We start from the raw sequence: 16,022 nt of genomic DNA on the forward strand, positions 1-16,022 counted from the left end.
AAGATACAGGGGAGAGAATTGATGACTCCTATGGGGAATTTGTTTCTTCCAGAATGCCTCATTCAAGATGGCTGCCAACATTGGCAGCCATCTTGAATGAGGCATTCTGGGAGGAGAGAAAAATACCCCATAGAGTCAGCACATCTCTCGACATATTCCAGGGGTGTAGAGAGTGATTTAGTGGACGTAACCCTGGAGTACCGAGGATGGACATATTCCAGGGGTGTAGAGAGTGATTTAGTGGACGTAACCCTGGAGTACCAAGGATGGACATATTCCAGGGGTGTAGAGAGTGATTTGACTCAAACCCCTGGAGTACCAAGGATGGACATATTCCAGGGGTGTAGAGAGTGATTTGACCCAAACCCCTGGAGTACCAAGGTGGACATATTCAAGGGATGTAGAGAGTGATTTAGTGGACGTAACCCTGGAGTACCAAGGTGGACATATTCAAGGGATGTAGAGAGTGATTTAGTGGACGTAACCCTGGAGTACCAAGGATGGACATATCCCAGGGGTGTAGAGAATGATTTAGTGGACGTAACCCTGGAGTACCAAGGATGGACGTATTCTAGGGGTGTAGCGATCGAGCGATTTATTTGGCCCAACCCCTGGAGAACCAAGGATGGATTATGTAGTCACATTCGGATTATTTTTTCACATAGGCGGATTATCTCAGTCAGCGAGTTAACCATTATCATCATCATCTGATTAATTGCCTCGCGTTCTTGATTTCTGTGTTATACCATTTTAGCTGTGGGTCTTTCAAGGAATTTGTCTTTTTAAGATATTTACCATGTCATCTTCTCTGAATGCTCATTCCTTCGTACTCAGAAGCACAGGTCCTGGCCTCGTCTGTCAATACATCCAATATATAATCTGTGATCAGAAGTAAGGAGACAGGATGTGCGATATTCTTTGTAATGGCTTATGTAGACAAAGTAGATTCCTCGGTTGACGAGAGTTGGCCAACTTAATCAAAATATCCACTTCATATTGTGTTGGCCTATAACATATAGTGTATCTCGATGCACCTACTTTCTCTCTACCTTTGCAATATGCAATGACAAACTCGAAGGCTCCTTGCATAACTTCTTGCGAGTAAGTCTAAGTTTTAGAATAACTGAAATGCTTTTGATAAAGAGCAAAGACATCGCTCCGACAACACAAAGAAAATGTTAACCTACGGAAGCCGCGAGGGGATCTTTTGACTTTCGACATTTGACTAATGACTTTCGACTTCCTCACGGCTTCCGTATGAACAAGCTTTGATTTAGATCCTCTGTAATCTTCAGCATGGCAATTCGTCATGGATTTCGTGTCTGAAAAAATGAAATAATCAGCTACACTTAATTCTGTCCTGAAAACGGTAAAGCTCTAACTTAGATTGCAGATTCTTTGAATTTTAAAAACGTCCTATGGTTGACAAGTTTTCTGACGTCAAATTTTGTCCATTTCCGAAGCACGGTCTTCTGTTGACTAAGCGAATTATTAAATCAATCGGCCAGCAAAACTATTATCATTTTACAACAACCAGGAAATAATTAGTTGAGCTTTTATTTTTTCATTCACTTAAGGTAGTATGTGTGGTCAAATTAAGATGGGCGGAGTCAATATCAAGGTGGGCGGGGCGACTTGCTCCGGCGTATATTATTGGTTCTTGCACTGCTGAGGGCTGCCTTCTTGGTGATGTTTCGTTTTGCCATGGCGCGGAGCTCCTCGTGGGTCAAAGGTCGAATATCGCCTTCATCTTGGACTACTATTATATCCGACAGGTCATCGTCATCCCTGTAATTGGAGAACAAATTGGTCATGTAAACACTGTATCCTAATACTTGATCTAGAGTTTTTTTTAACTCATAGAAGCTACGTATTTGTTCGTCCTTATAAATAAAACCGCCGAGAAGACTCGCGTGACAGCCGACTGTGACGTACAGCCAGACACCAAATCCGTGAATTTGTATACCTAAATAGTATTAAAGTATAGTACGTAGATACTTGCTTTATCTTTAACAAATAACGTATAGAGAAAGTGTATATATCATAATCTTACGCAGAGGCTGGTGTCTGTATAGAGATGGGAGGAGGGATATCAGTTCGGATGAACTGTGTGATTGGCGGGGCTTCCTGTCCCTTCTTGTCCTTCTTCTCCGGTTTCGGCGGATTTTGCTTTAAGTGAAAAATACAGCAGTTCGTTAATATCTACTAATAAAGCAATGATTATTCATTTTCTATAGCGCCCATTCTGCCGTTCGTGGTTTGTATCAAGTTCATTGCGAATTCAAAAATCCTAATTTAAATGCCAAATATTTCAACTTAAGAAGTTTATCCAACCTTTTGACTAAAAGTGTATAACAGGAGGCTAAATGAGCCTGTATCGCTCACCTGATCTGCAATTTATACAGCAATGGTTACATTGCAACAGTTGATTAAGGTCATGGATGGGGAACTCAAATCCATACACTCTAATTCAGTAATTGTTTCATGTAAACTATCATAACCCTTGAATTCGCACCCAGAAACGAATATTTGCATATTTAAGAACATTCGACCTGTGTGACCTTGAAAATAGATCAAGGTCATTCATTTGAACAAGGTTGGTAGCATGAGGCTTTGAACCCAGGATAGTATTAGTATCCGACCCGGGAGTAGGACCAGTATCTGACCCGGGAGTAGGACCAGTATATGACCGGGGAGTAGGACCAGTATCTGACCCGGAAGTAGGACCAGTATCTGACCCGGAAGTGGGACCAGTATCCGACCCGGGAGTAGGACCAGTATCCGACTTGGGAGTAGGACCAGTATCTGACCCGGGAGTAAGACCAGTATCTGACCCAGGAGTAAGATTAGTATCTGACCCGGGAGTGAGACCAGTACCTGACCCGGGAGTGAGACCAGTATCTGACCCGAGAATGAGACCAGTATCCGACCCAGGAGTAGGACCAGTATCTGACCCGGGAGTAGAACCAGTATCTGACCCGGGAGTAGAACCAGTATCCGACCCGGGAGTAGGACCAGTATCTGACCCGGTAGTAGGACCAGTATCTGACCCGGCAGTAAGACCAGTATCTGACCCGGGAGTATAGGACAAGTTTCTGACCCTGGAGTTAGACCAGTATCTGACCCGGAAGTAGGACCAGTACCTGTCCCGGGAGTAGAACCAGTATCTGACCCGGGAGAAGAACCAGTATCCGACCCGGGAGTAGGACCAGTATCCGACCGGGGAGTAGGACCAGTATCTGACCCGGGAGTGAAACAAGTATTTTACCCGGGAGTGAGACCAGTATTTTACCCGGGAGTGAGACCAGTATCTGAGCCGGGGGTGAGACCAGTATCTGACCCGGGAGTAAGACCAGTATCTGACCCGGGAGGGAGACCAGTATTTTACCCGGGAGTGAGACAAGTTTCTGACCCTGGAGTTAGACAAGTATCTGACCCGGAAGTAGGACCAGTATCTGACCCGGGAGTATGACCAGCATCTGACCTGGGAGTATAGGGCCAGTATCTGACCCGGGAGTATGACCAGCATCTGACCTGGGAGTATAGGACCAGTATCTGACCTGGGAGTAGGACCAGTATCTGACCCGGGAGTGAGGCCAGTATCCGACCCGGGAGCGAGACCAGTATCTGACCCGGGAATGAGGCCAGTATCTGACCCGGGAATGAGACCAGTATCTGACCCGGGAGTGAGACCAGTATCTGACCCGGGAGTGAGACCAGTACCTGACCAAGGAGTGAGACCAGTATCCGACCCGGGAGTAGGACCAGTATCCGACCCGGGAGTAGGACCAGTATCTGACCCGGGAGTGAGACCAGTATCTGACCCGGGAGTAGGACCAGTATCTGACCCTCGAGTATAGGACCCGGGAGTAGGACCAGTATCTGACCTGGGAGTGAGACAAGTATCCGACCCGGGAGTAGGACCAGTATGTCGGCGTACCTTGAGGTGAAGATACTGCTGTATCTGTAACATCTCCATGGTCCTCTGTTCCATGATGCCCATGTAGTGGAGGATGTTTTTGTCTGAGATCGCCTCCTCGCTTCCCAACAAAGACTTGATAGTGCTCGGGTCACAGTGAATCGTATCGAACAGTGACGCGACACCACTTCGGAGTTCATCCAGCACGCCCTTAATGACGTCTATCTTCGTCTGTGCAACCTCAGTTTCGGCAGTCACTCGAGCGGACTTCGACTGCAAAGGTCGATTTGTCAACATTATAACGCATTTTTAACACATATTTGAAACATATTTCACTATCATAATTTGGACCAAAATGTTCGGTCAGATAAGGTCCATCCCAAAGATGATGAATTAATATTTAGTAAGACGCCGAGACGAAACATTAAAATTTCAAGCCCCACCCCAATAACAAAACAATCAGACAGGCTCCTACTCTGCAGTCAAATTATCTAACCTTTGTCAGGCCAAGCGCTATTCACACCTTTTAAGGCCCCTGTGCTGCACTCAAATAGTATTGCCCTTGTCAGGTCCCTGCGCTGCAGTCTAATACTCTAATCTTTGTCAGACCCCTGCGTTGCAATCAAATAATCTGATCTTTGCCCTTTTGTCTGTAATATAGGAGACATTGCCCAGTGTGTTACCTGAAGGTCCAGTAACGTAGTTTTGTTGCATTCCATCATTTCGATATCCTCAATCTCGAACCTCTCCATCTCTGCTTTCGTCTGTCGGATTTCCTCGTGCAGCCCCTCTACCTCTTCGTTCATCTCGTTGACGTAGTTGAAGAGTGCGAAGTTTTCGTCCTCACAGGCGATGAAATCGTCGACAATAACGGAGATGTCTTGTTTATCGGTAGTCTCCTTTATACGCTCAAACGCTTCCTCGTACACGCTAATCTGCTCCCGTTCAGCGTCCGTATCTTTGTCTCGGGCATCTACATAAGAAAGTAGTACATGCAATTTTTCTCGGGCTTCTACATAGCAAAACATTATATTATTATTTTTTTAATTTTATCGTCTAGTCTCTAAAGTACCGTTTGGGTTGGTATATCAGCTTTTATGAGCAATTAATAGGATTGATGTACTACATTTTGTATATTATATTAAAATTCCTAAAAGTTTTTAAAAAGTTGTACCGCGGTAATCGGAACTAAACTTCGCGTCTAAACGATGGCACCGAGAATGTAAGTCCTACTTTTGTTTTTCTTTGCCTCTTCCTCTTCCTTGAACTCTGCGCGGTCATGCGCCTTGAAGACGAGGAACTGTTTGAGCTTGTTGTCATGGTTGATAATACGCTGTAGGTCCTTCATTTCGACCTCGTGTTGCGCCATGTCTTTCTCGCTCCGCTCCTGTAATACATAAACAGTATTTGATAAACCTGTAAACCCATCAATCAACATTATGATTGATTTTTTAGACGCCAAACTTAATTCTTGAATAGCTATCCACAATCAATAGTGAGTCAATATTTCAAAACAATTTCAGAAGTCAATTGGCCATTTCAGCGATATCTAAAGCCCCCCGCCCCCCTTTTTTTTTTAAAACTAATTCTGATTGACAAGTCCTTTGGAACCTTCAAACACAGATAATGTACTTTATTTTAGTGCCTCAGTTACCTTGAGAGCGATCATCTTGTTCTGTGCCTCGTCCCGCTCTTCGTATGCGCGCGCAGCCTCCGCAATGACCTCATCCATCTGAGCCTTAATGTCGCTGAGGTCATTGGTGAGTTTTTTGAAGAGTCCGTCAAAAACTGACCGTTCCTGGCGGAGGTGGTCAATCTCCTGACGGAGGTGGGCATTGACTGCAAGCTGCTGGTTGAACTTGACCATGGCCTGTAATATAGGAGAGTCATGATTATTAATTTATTTCCTGAAAGTTCTGCAAAACATACATATATTTTTTTTTAAAAGAAGCACATGAACCAACAGTTTGCCAAGTAATATTGAAAACGCGTGACTTGTTTATCTTAATCTGAAGTTTTCTTGGCCGTTAAAAATACACATATATAACAAATTTCCATCATCAATTATTTTAGTAACATCGCGAATGCATCGTCTATATTTCGTGAGCATCGGTAACAGCTTAAGCATCAAGGACTTTGACATTTAATTACGCCAAGTTGCTGACTTTATCAAGCCTACTTGACATTTAATTACGCTAATTAACGGACTTTATCAAGCCTATTTGACATTTAATTACACCAAGTTACCGACTTTATCAAGCCTATTTGACATTTAATTACGCTAATTAACGGACTTTATCAAGCCTATTTGACATTTAATTACACCAAGTTACTGACTTTATCAAGCCTACTTGACATTTAATTACGCTAATTAACGGACTTTATCAAGCCTATTTGACATTTAATTACACCAAGTTACCGACTTTATCAAGCCTATTTGACATTTAATTACGCTAATTAACGGACTTTATCAAGCCTATTTGACATTTAATTACACCAAGTTACTGACTTTATCAAGCCTATTTGACATTTAATTACGCTAATTAACGGACTTTATCAAGCCTATTTGACATTTAATTACACCAAGTTACCGACTTTATCAAGCCTATTTGACATTTAATTACGCTAATTAACGGACTTTATCAAGCCTATTTGACATTGAATTACACCAAGTTACTGACTTTATCAAGCCTACTTGACATTTAATTACGCTAATTAACGGACTTTATCAAGCCTATTTGACATTTAATTACGCTAATTAACGGACTTTATCAAGCCTATTTGACATTAATTAACTAAGTAACGGACCTTATCAAGCCTATTTGACATTTAATTACGCTAAATTACTTACCTTATCCAGCCTATTTGACATTTATTTACCATAAATTACTGACCTTATCAAGCCTATTTGACATTTAATTACGCTAAATTACTGACCTTATCCAGCCTATTTGACATTTATTTACCATAAATTACTGACCTTATCAAGCCTTTTTGACATTTAATTACCCTAAATTACTGACCTTATCAAGCCTATTTGACATTTAATTACGCGAAATTACTGACCTTGTCAAGCCTATTTTCCTTGACCATGATTTTCTTCTGTATAGTCGTCTCGACCACCTGCTCCGTATTTCCGCCTTGCGTGCGCCGATGTTTAGTTATTTCCTCTTCTACACGTGCAACTTCCGCATCCAGTTCCGCGATCCGCTTCACCTCCTGTTCTGCCTGATTATTGAATGAGTCGAGGTTGTCAAGAAGCTCCATTAACCGATTTGTATTTTCAGTGTCCATATTTTCGTTTTTTTCGCTCTGAGCCAGACGCAAGACCGTGCGAATCTCCTCATTTTCAGACACAAGTGCCTCTTTTTCCGACCTGAAATTACACGTGCGTTGGTTTTATTTTGCGGAGAATGTAGTAATGTTCGCTTTACGATTACAGTTTATAAATGTGGACAAAAAATTGCATATTGATATTTTAAGTAAGGAGAAAGTCTATCTTTAATTGGAGAGAAAATAGAAATGTATTTGTCTGTAAAGGCGTACGTTGCATAACATTAAAGATGAATGCAATATTCATAGTTCATAGTTCATAGTATTCGACGTCCATGCACAGGGACACGTTACAATAATAATGTATGTATAAAATATATGGGGGGTCGATATAAACATAACACAAGGGACGAAGCTCCGATTCTGGAAATCCCAGGGCGCCAATTTCAAATATAAATTAACAACACTTACTTTCAGTCTTTTTTCACGGGAATTGCTACTATCGTTTCGTTATAAGTTATAATTTTCACACATATAATCCTTAATTGTCCATCTTTTCTCATACTCCCCATTTTAAAGCACTTTGTCGGAAGTTTTTAATATTCCCTCCAAAAAAGTGATGCTATGGACCGGAAGTTGCGCAACACCTTGGCAGGGCCGCAGAAACGTTGTATCATTGAATATATCATATCACAATTTACTTAGAAAAGGCCTTTCCTAATTATGGAATACGTTTGATAATTTTCCGATCACATATAAAGCGATTAATTAACGATTACTCACCAAGACACGATATCAGTCATATTTGATTAAAAAATTCCGCCAAAATTATTCACTCCGGATATGACTCTTTCCGATTGCCTCGGGAGTTTTCTTACCTTTGGCTGCTATTGTCCATCACCTTCCGAAAGGTGTTGCGCAACTTCCGGTCCATAGCATCACTTTTTTGGAGGGAATATTAAAAACTTCCGACAAAGTGCTTTAAAATGGGGAGTATGAGAACAGATGGACAATTAAGGATTATATGTGTGAAAATTATAACTTATAACGAAACGATAGTAGCAATTCCCGTGAAAAAAGACTGAAAGTAAGTGTTGTTAATTTATATTTGAAATTGGCGCCCTGGGATTTCCAGAATCGGAGCTTCGTCCCTTGTGTTATGTTTATATCGACCCCCCATATATTTTATACATACATTATTATTGTAACGTGTCCCTGTGGTCCATGTAAGTTTGTGGCTTCTGTTGACACATCTTCATGGTTGTACACTCATTTGCAGGTTGCGCAGAGGACACGTATACAACTTATATAAAAACTTAACTGGATGATTGACCCAATGCTTATTAAGCCTAGATTTAAAAGTATTAAGGGACGGGGAATCTACTACTGGTGTGGGAAGTCGATTCCATGTATTTACAGTCCTATTTTTAAAAGCTTGTCCCCTAATATTAGTGTTGTACCTAATCTTTTTAAGTTTTTTGGAATTCCCTCTAGTATTGAGGTTATCAAGTGTAGGAATTACTTGTTGGTTAGATATATCCAAGTTGTTAATCAGTTTATAGGTTTCAACCATGTCTGCTCTTAATCTCCTATATTCAAGTGATGGAAGTCCCAGATGACGTAGGCGTCCTGGATATGAGAGATCTTTTAGTGATGGAACTAATATTCGTACAATCTTAATCTCCTATTTACGATATTTTTTTCAGACTCAAATTCAAATTAATTTTCTAAATCGTAACAGCATGAACAATTTAATGGAACCGCCATAACTAACAGATATATTGTCGCCGTTTCCATACGGCAAGTTATAACGCTATAATAGTCAAGAGGAATGACATCTACAGTCTGATTGGCTCATTCCCCGAACACCAACTCTGGTAAAGACAAAGGAAGGTGTTTATGTAGGAAGTTCTTTGAAGTTCAGTTATAGTCTGTTTCAATATATGGAATACCAGCTCAGGTAAAAAATAGGGTCAACTCAGGTATATGAATCAGAAATGGTTTTCTAAATTCCAATCACTATCGTATAGATTATTTTACTAGTAAGAATGAAACGATAATATCATATCAATAAATAAGTATAAAATGAGTAAAAAAATAAATATTACATACATGTACATTTGTATGTACATGTATATGGGTAATTTTATCTTATAGATATTTTTGACATGTTCACATCATCATCAATTGTCCTTATTATTTTTGGTAATGTAAAATGTATACTGCATGGTATTCATTTCATCACTTATGTTATATGGGACAAGACGGATTTGAAGTTTTATACTTGTGTCTATACACATTTTTGTTTTGACAAATAAAATAGGTCTAAACAAAAAATAAAAAATAAAATTTTCAAAGCACTATGCCTAACTATATATTTCACTATTGATCATGACAATATTAGATTAAATTTAACGTACTAATTATATATATTATTATTAATAATGACCTGTGCGTTCTCCATTTCGTGTATGATTAACAAAAAAATATTACTAATAACTAATCCTGAAACAGATACACACAAGAATGTTACAATTTTTCTACAAGAACTGATCTATACAGTACTTATATGATAATCTAAACAAATCTGGAAATATCAATTTATGTATAGGTAATTGAAGTAAACCTGTACTAATCAAACCTGATTACAGCTACAACTTTACAAGAATTTTACAATTCTACAATATCATAATTGTCTATACAAATCTGAAAAACTTACAAAGTTAATCAATATGAAAAAATCAAAGTCTAACTAATGTACAACTGCTTTACAGTGAAAAAGTAAGAATTTAAGATTCTGTTATTATGCCAATTTAAATGCTAATTCAAATGACTATAATCAGATATATATTTACAATATAAATGAAAAATGATACTGGGCTGAATTGATTTAAAAGAATGTAAATTAAACAGCGGTATTAATGTATTGTTTGAATATTTACACTTAATCTGAAAACAACCACAAATTAAATCAATGTGACACAAACTTTTACAAAATGTTGAAGTTTGATAAACTTTTTTTCAGAAAATATAATTTAACAGTATTCAACGTACAACTGTTTTACAATTCAAGATTCAGTAAGTATTTGCATGTATATGTCTGCCACGATGTTGATAATTCAAATATCAAATCAAAATGTGATGATTTTCCAAAGGGTGCTTAGTTTTATACACTATTTGTGAAACAGTTTGGCAATCATTAACAGCTAATGATTTTCTGATCACCTAACAGGTGAATTGATTTACCTGTGTTCTTACTCTGAGGATATTTCTGTAACAGACTATAACTCCCTATCAACACACCTTAACCCCTATGTAAACACCCCACCCTAACCAGAGTTGGTGTTCGGGGAAGACCCCGTCTGATTAATGCCACTTAGTTACTTGTATGTCTGAAGAGCATTTTAAATAAATCAAAATTTAGAATTATTTGCAAGATAAACTCTCGGACGACACATGTGCAGAAGACATATATCTTTTCTGTTTAAACCAATATAATTAAAATTAAACTCGTAATTTCCACTCCTCTACGATACACTGCAGTACAAGAGTGTATCGTATAGTATTGTAGAGTAATTGATGAATAATGAAGAGTAAAATACCAGGGATACAAACATTTTCTTTCGTAGGATGTTGTTTGACTCCTCGGCGTAGGCCCGACGATCACCCTCCATTACTCGGAGTTGTCGCTGTAGTTTGGCGAGTTCCAGAGTCTGTGTCGCCTCCTCCCCCAGCTCCTCATTGGAGTCTGTTTGAACCGTTCCCTTCCTCATCCTAAAACAAACATGCCTACGCTTACTTTTGAGCAAAACGTTTGTTAAACCGCTTAACAGACGTGATATATATTACATATTGTCATTATGGCGGATTATGTTTTCTTCCGCTCACCTTTGCTGATATTCTAAGTGTTTTTGTTGATTATAAAATATTTGTTAATTCATTTATAATAAAGTTCAAGAAAGATAAATTACATTAAATTGATTATAACAACTCTTCGATTTAAAATTAAAATGTTTTAAAAATAAATATTGCGGCCACTTCTAAAAAGTGAGCCATTATTTCGCCACATATTTGTTTTCTGGTTTTTATTTCGTCATATAAGGTAGCTAAACACAGCAAACAGAGCTCACAGCATGGAGATTAGAATATACAAAGTGTATATTTGTATGAAGAAGGAGGGTTAGCACACTGATGCTTGTCCGAGTATTGACAGTAAAGGCAAAAAATACAGTTTGTAACAACAAACATGTTTTTGCACAAACTGACATTCCTTGTAATACTAAATCAACAATATGGGTAGCCACGCCTCTTGACCCATATATGGTAAGCGTCACATCCGGGGTCGTAGAGCAAAGGTCATCGCTCATTGGTCAGTTCAGCTGGTCACCCCAACACTTAGAAAAAATTTTCAGAAGACGCCATCGTATCTAGAATTCAACCATCAAAAAGTGAAATTTAAATTATCAGTGTGCTTACCCTCCCATATATCCCTCCCTCGTTTATGTATCCAGGTTTGTTTTTTCTTTGTTTTTCTTGTACACTATTATATGGTTGCACCTTCCACAGTGTGACCACATTCTACATGTGAGGAAGTCTTAGTTATATTTTTATGCAGATTTGTTGTATGATTGTGTGTAACCTATATTAGGCGACATTCTACATGTGAGGAAGTCTTAGTTATATTTTTATGCAGATTTGTTGTATGATTGTGTGTAATATGGCGGATTATGTTTTCTTCCGCTCACCTTTGCTGATATTCTAAGTGTTTTTGTTGATTATAAAATATTTGTTAATTCATTTATAATAAAGTTCAAGAAAGATAAATTACATTAAATTGATTATAACAACTCTTCGATTTAAAATTAAAATGTTTTAAAAATAAATATTGCGGCCACTTCTAAAAAGTGAGCCATTATTTCGCCACATATTTGTTTTCTGGTTTTTATTTCGTCATATAAGGTAGCTAAACACAGCAAACAGAGCTCACAGCATGGAGATTAGAATATACAAAGTGTATATTTGTATGAAGAAGGAGGGTTAGCACACTGATGCTTGTCCGAGTATTGACAGTAAAGGCAAAAATGGAAAGAGACAACAATACAATGTTAACACTGAGGCTCGAACCCGTGTAACTCCAAACCCTAGATGGACAGCTATATGCTGACCGCTGATCCGTTACACATAAATATATTTTCCCGCGGAATCTGACGTGACTGAATCGAAAATAACGCCCATACAATAGTACAAAATACCATAGGGACGTGACAATTATGTTCAACCTAAGTTCATATACAGTGTATTTCCAACCCACAGAGCAGTGGATAAATGCACGGCCAGACCGACGTTCAAACCTGGAACCTCTGGACACAAGCCGGATGCTCTACCAATTGACCTATCTGGTCGCCGTCGATCGACCCTGTCCAGTTCCGCCTCACTCTTTCCCCTTTTTGGAGTTCTTTTTCTTGATCAATCCGAGTTTTCGACCCCGAAGACCTAAACAACTCAAACCCCAGTTTCGCGTATCACTACCTCAAGTATTCACCTCACTTGAAACAAAGTTTGGTCACAAGTATCAAATGTAAGAGGAGTGGGAAAATGCAATTGAGCTACCTGGTAGCCGATGATCGACTCAGTCCAGTTTCACCAAAGTTATAAGTACATGGACGTGCCACAAGTATTCGACAGCATGGTATTTTCATACTATACATTATATGTATATATTTTATTCAATTCGATCAATGTTCAATGAAAAGCACGTAAAGGACCGGCGGTAAAATGCAGAACGTACGTTATCGCTGGCACATGGCTCTTAGTATGTTACTTTTTTTGTACCAATATCCGGTGTCTCTTGATACACGAACTTGGTTCAAGATGTTGTTGCTTTAATTTCCTCATTGTTTATACAGTGTATGCATAATATTATGTGCACATGCATGTAAATGGGAAAAAGTGAAAAGCCTAAGCCCTTTTCAAGAGTTTAAACACCCGCAGATAAACTAAAACATTGGGGAAAATAAACTTTTTGAACAGAACTCGCGTAGTGGTGTCACCTTGCAAATGAAATATTTTTTGTCGGGTGTGGTCAATTTTATTTATTGGAGTCGTGCCATAACACGGCCCGAAACTTTGGGATCAAGAATTTTTTAATGGGAACCGAATGGCACAAAAACTTGTATACTATAATTGACTGCCATTAATTTAACTTTCGTTCATATTACATTTAGTGTCCATATTATACCTGTAGATTTCGTTCCTCCTGTCAGATTCTGTAATCAGTGTTTCCTGCCCGTTTCCATCCTCCTTCGAGGAGATGTCTTTCTAACGTTTCTAGGGCGACAATGTTTATATGACGTCATAGATTACATGACGTCATTCTATTTGTTTTTTAATGTACCCATTATGACGTCAAACTATTCCATGTAACACACGGGTCGGCATATTCTGACGTAACTGAATTACAATTGGCTCTATATTGATTTATTTCTATAAACGAGGGTTTTATTCAGGGCGTTTCAAGAATTACAATGTAATACCATGCGCATGAGTGTATTCTTGGTGCTGAGTAGGCTGCTATCGAATTCTCTGAGGTTCAACCCTGCACTGCTGTTGATATAGGAAGTTAAAAATGCAAAACATTTATGATCAATCAGCATTGAGCTAAAGTATGATGTGTTTATAAAGGGCCTGTGGGTTCCGTACGATGTTTATGAGAAAAAAAATGGCTGCGGTTCTTAAAGATGCCACAACGCATTCCTGCATTTGCCATACTCCCTTTTAAGGTCCCGGGCGAAAGTCACCACAAAATGTATAGGTATTATAGATATAAATATTACATATATGGCCAGTGAGTTGGATCTTTTGTGATTCAGGGTCCGTACTTCCTTGCAGTGTAAATTTTCATTACAATGGCATATGTAGCCCGAGTTTCTTCTTGTCCTGATACCATGTCTGGTGTAGGTGGGGTCAGGATCAGAGGAAACACGGTTCATAAGTGAAGTTGTTCTGTAGACTCCATTACTCTACATAGATTATAATATAGTTTTCTCCAAGCACGCGAAGTTCTTACTGTGATTCAATTTGGCAATCGCCAGCAAAACATTCTCGCTGGTATCCATTCTCATAGGTGTTCATTCTAATTGGTGTCCATTCTCATTGGTGTCCATTCTCATTGGTGTCCATTATCATTGGTGTCCATTCTCACTGGTGTCCATTCTCATTTGTGTCCATTGTCACAGGTGTCCATACTCATTGGTGCTCTGTCAGTACAAGGCAACCGCGCGCCTTATGCAGCTTTAAAAATTATAATTTTCAAGACGAAAACGTTTCTAAGTAAATGTGTGACGGGATTCGACCGGGTCGACTATCGGCGACCAGGTAGCTTACTTGGTAGAGCTTCCGGCTAGTGTTCAGAGGTTCCGGGTTCGAACCCCGGTCTGGCCGTGCCTTTTTCCACTTCTTTTACATGTACCAAACCTTGTTTCAAGTGAGGTGAATACTTGACAAGGGATACCCGAACCTTGGTTACGAGTTGTTAGTTCTTCGGGGTAGTAGACTTCAAAAGAGAGGGAAGAGTGTGGCGGAACTGGACCGGGTCGATATACAGAAGAATTAAAGACAGAGTGATTATGATCGATTGAAAACAAGTCAATTAGAACATACTGTTGTTCAATTTCATATTATACCAAAAATACACACTTTGTGCCATTACCGGCTTCCAGATGTTTGCCTTTCGCTCTTTTTCTGATTTGATTTAAAGCGAATCATAATTGATTACATCCTGAAGGAATTCTATCCTGTGAACAATTTTTAGTTTTATAGATGATGTTTTTATTTCGCGGCTAGTATTACCTTGGTGTTAGATATATTCATATACCCTTGGCTAAGCATATTCGTGACGAGCATTACGCTGTCGACAGTGTTGCATCTTTTGTAACCAAATATTATAAAAAATATGGCTATACGTTTAAATTCCTTTCAGGGGTATCCATATTTATATCAAAGAATTTTTATTTTTTTTATTCATTTTTTTTTTTTTTTTTTTTTGCAAAAAATCTTTTTCACTGAACTGAAGAAAAACAATTTTGAATATGATTTGGGTTGTAAAGTGATCATATGTAGAATTCACTATGAAAAACAGAATTTTGTTGCCATTGATACAGTTTATGTAATTGGATCCTGAGATTTAGGGGGGGGGGGGGGGGGGGGGGGGGGGGGGGGGGGGGGTCTCGGCCATGTCCGTACATTAGATATATATGACGGAATCATACCGTTTGTACGATTTGCACTTTTAAATTCAATTTGTATGAACAACTGACGTGTGACATAAATGCATGGGGCATAGAGATTTTCTGTTGTCATGGTGTAAATGGTGACGTCATTCATGTAGAGATTTTCTGTTGTCATGGTGTAAATGGTGACGTCATTCATGTGGCGGTTTATAAGTAGGGCGTATATACTCAATACTGGAGTTGTTCGCCTGTTTTATTTGTGTCGGTATTTTATCCGGACAACTCCAACAGTTTTCTTCACTTCATCACACACTTAAGTTGAACACACGTTTATATTTACATTTGCTCCGCATTTCCCCATTGACACAATGCTAAGAGGCAGTTGCCATCATACGCCTATAACACCCAGTGCCTCGGGCTATAACACTAACGGGTTCCCATGCCATTTGCCCACCATACATCTTGCTACCATATCGACAATAACAACATTAAAACCGCTGTTCATTGCTTAAATGGCAGACATGTTCTGTTAAGCTATGACTTGACTGAATCTTGTCCGGACAACTCCTACAGTTTTTTATCCAAAGTTTTCGAAACTTCAC

The 16,022-nt window shown here is 39.0% G+C and overlaps 1 protein-coding gene across 1 annotated transcript; it reads right to left on the reverse strand.

Annotated features, from left to right (window-relative positions):
* Positions 1-1,541: 1,541 nt before the first annotated feature.
* Positions 1,542-13,557, reverse strand: LOC117343516 (coiled-coil domain-containing protein 63-like). The gene is made up of 9 exons (XM_033905895.1): positions 13,431-13,557; positions 10,808-10,966; positions 6,986-7,295; positions 5,574-5,789; positions 5,153-5,306; positions 4,603-4,892; positions 3,941-4,192; positions 2,054-2,169; positions 1,542-1,788 (listed from the first exon to the last, which is right to left on the reverse strand). Exons 2-9 carry the CDS (start codon positions 10,963-10,965, stop codon positions 1,617-1,619), a joined length of 1,668 nt encoding a protein of 555 aa, XP_033761786.1. The 5' UTR covers position 10,966; positions 13,431-13,557; the 3' UTR covers positions 1,542-1,616.
* Positions 13,558-16,022: the final 2,465 nt, after the last annotated feature.

The sequence above is a fragment of the Pecten maximus genome, chromosome 15 (assembly GCF_902652985.1).
Source record: "Pecten maximus chromosome 15, xPecMax1.1, whole genome shotgun sequence".
Lineage (NCBI taxonomy): Eukaryota > Metazoa > Mollusca > Bivalvia > Pectinida > Pectinidae > Pecten > Pecten maximus.

Bases quoted from the DNA above. Each gene is read 5' to 3' on its own strand.
- LOC117343516 (XM_033905895.1), bottom strand. From the start codon at position 10,965: ATGAGGAAGGGAACGGTTCAAACAGACTCCAATGAGGAGCTGGGGGAG. The intron at 5,790-6,985 runs GTCAGTAATTTC...CCTATATTACAG, and splicing joins AGGAAAATAGGCTTGACAAG to GCCATGGTCAAGTTCAACCA. The intron at 2,170-3,940 runs GTACGCCGACAT...TTTCACTTAAAG, and splicing joins AGCAGTATCTTCACCTCAAG to CAAAATCCGCCGAAACCGGA.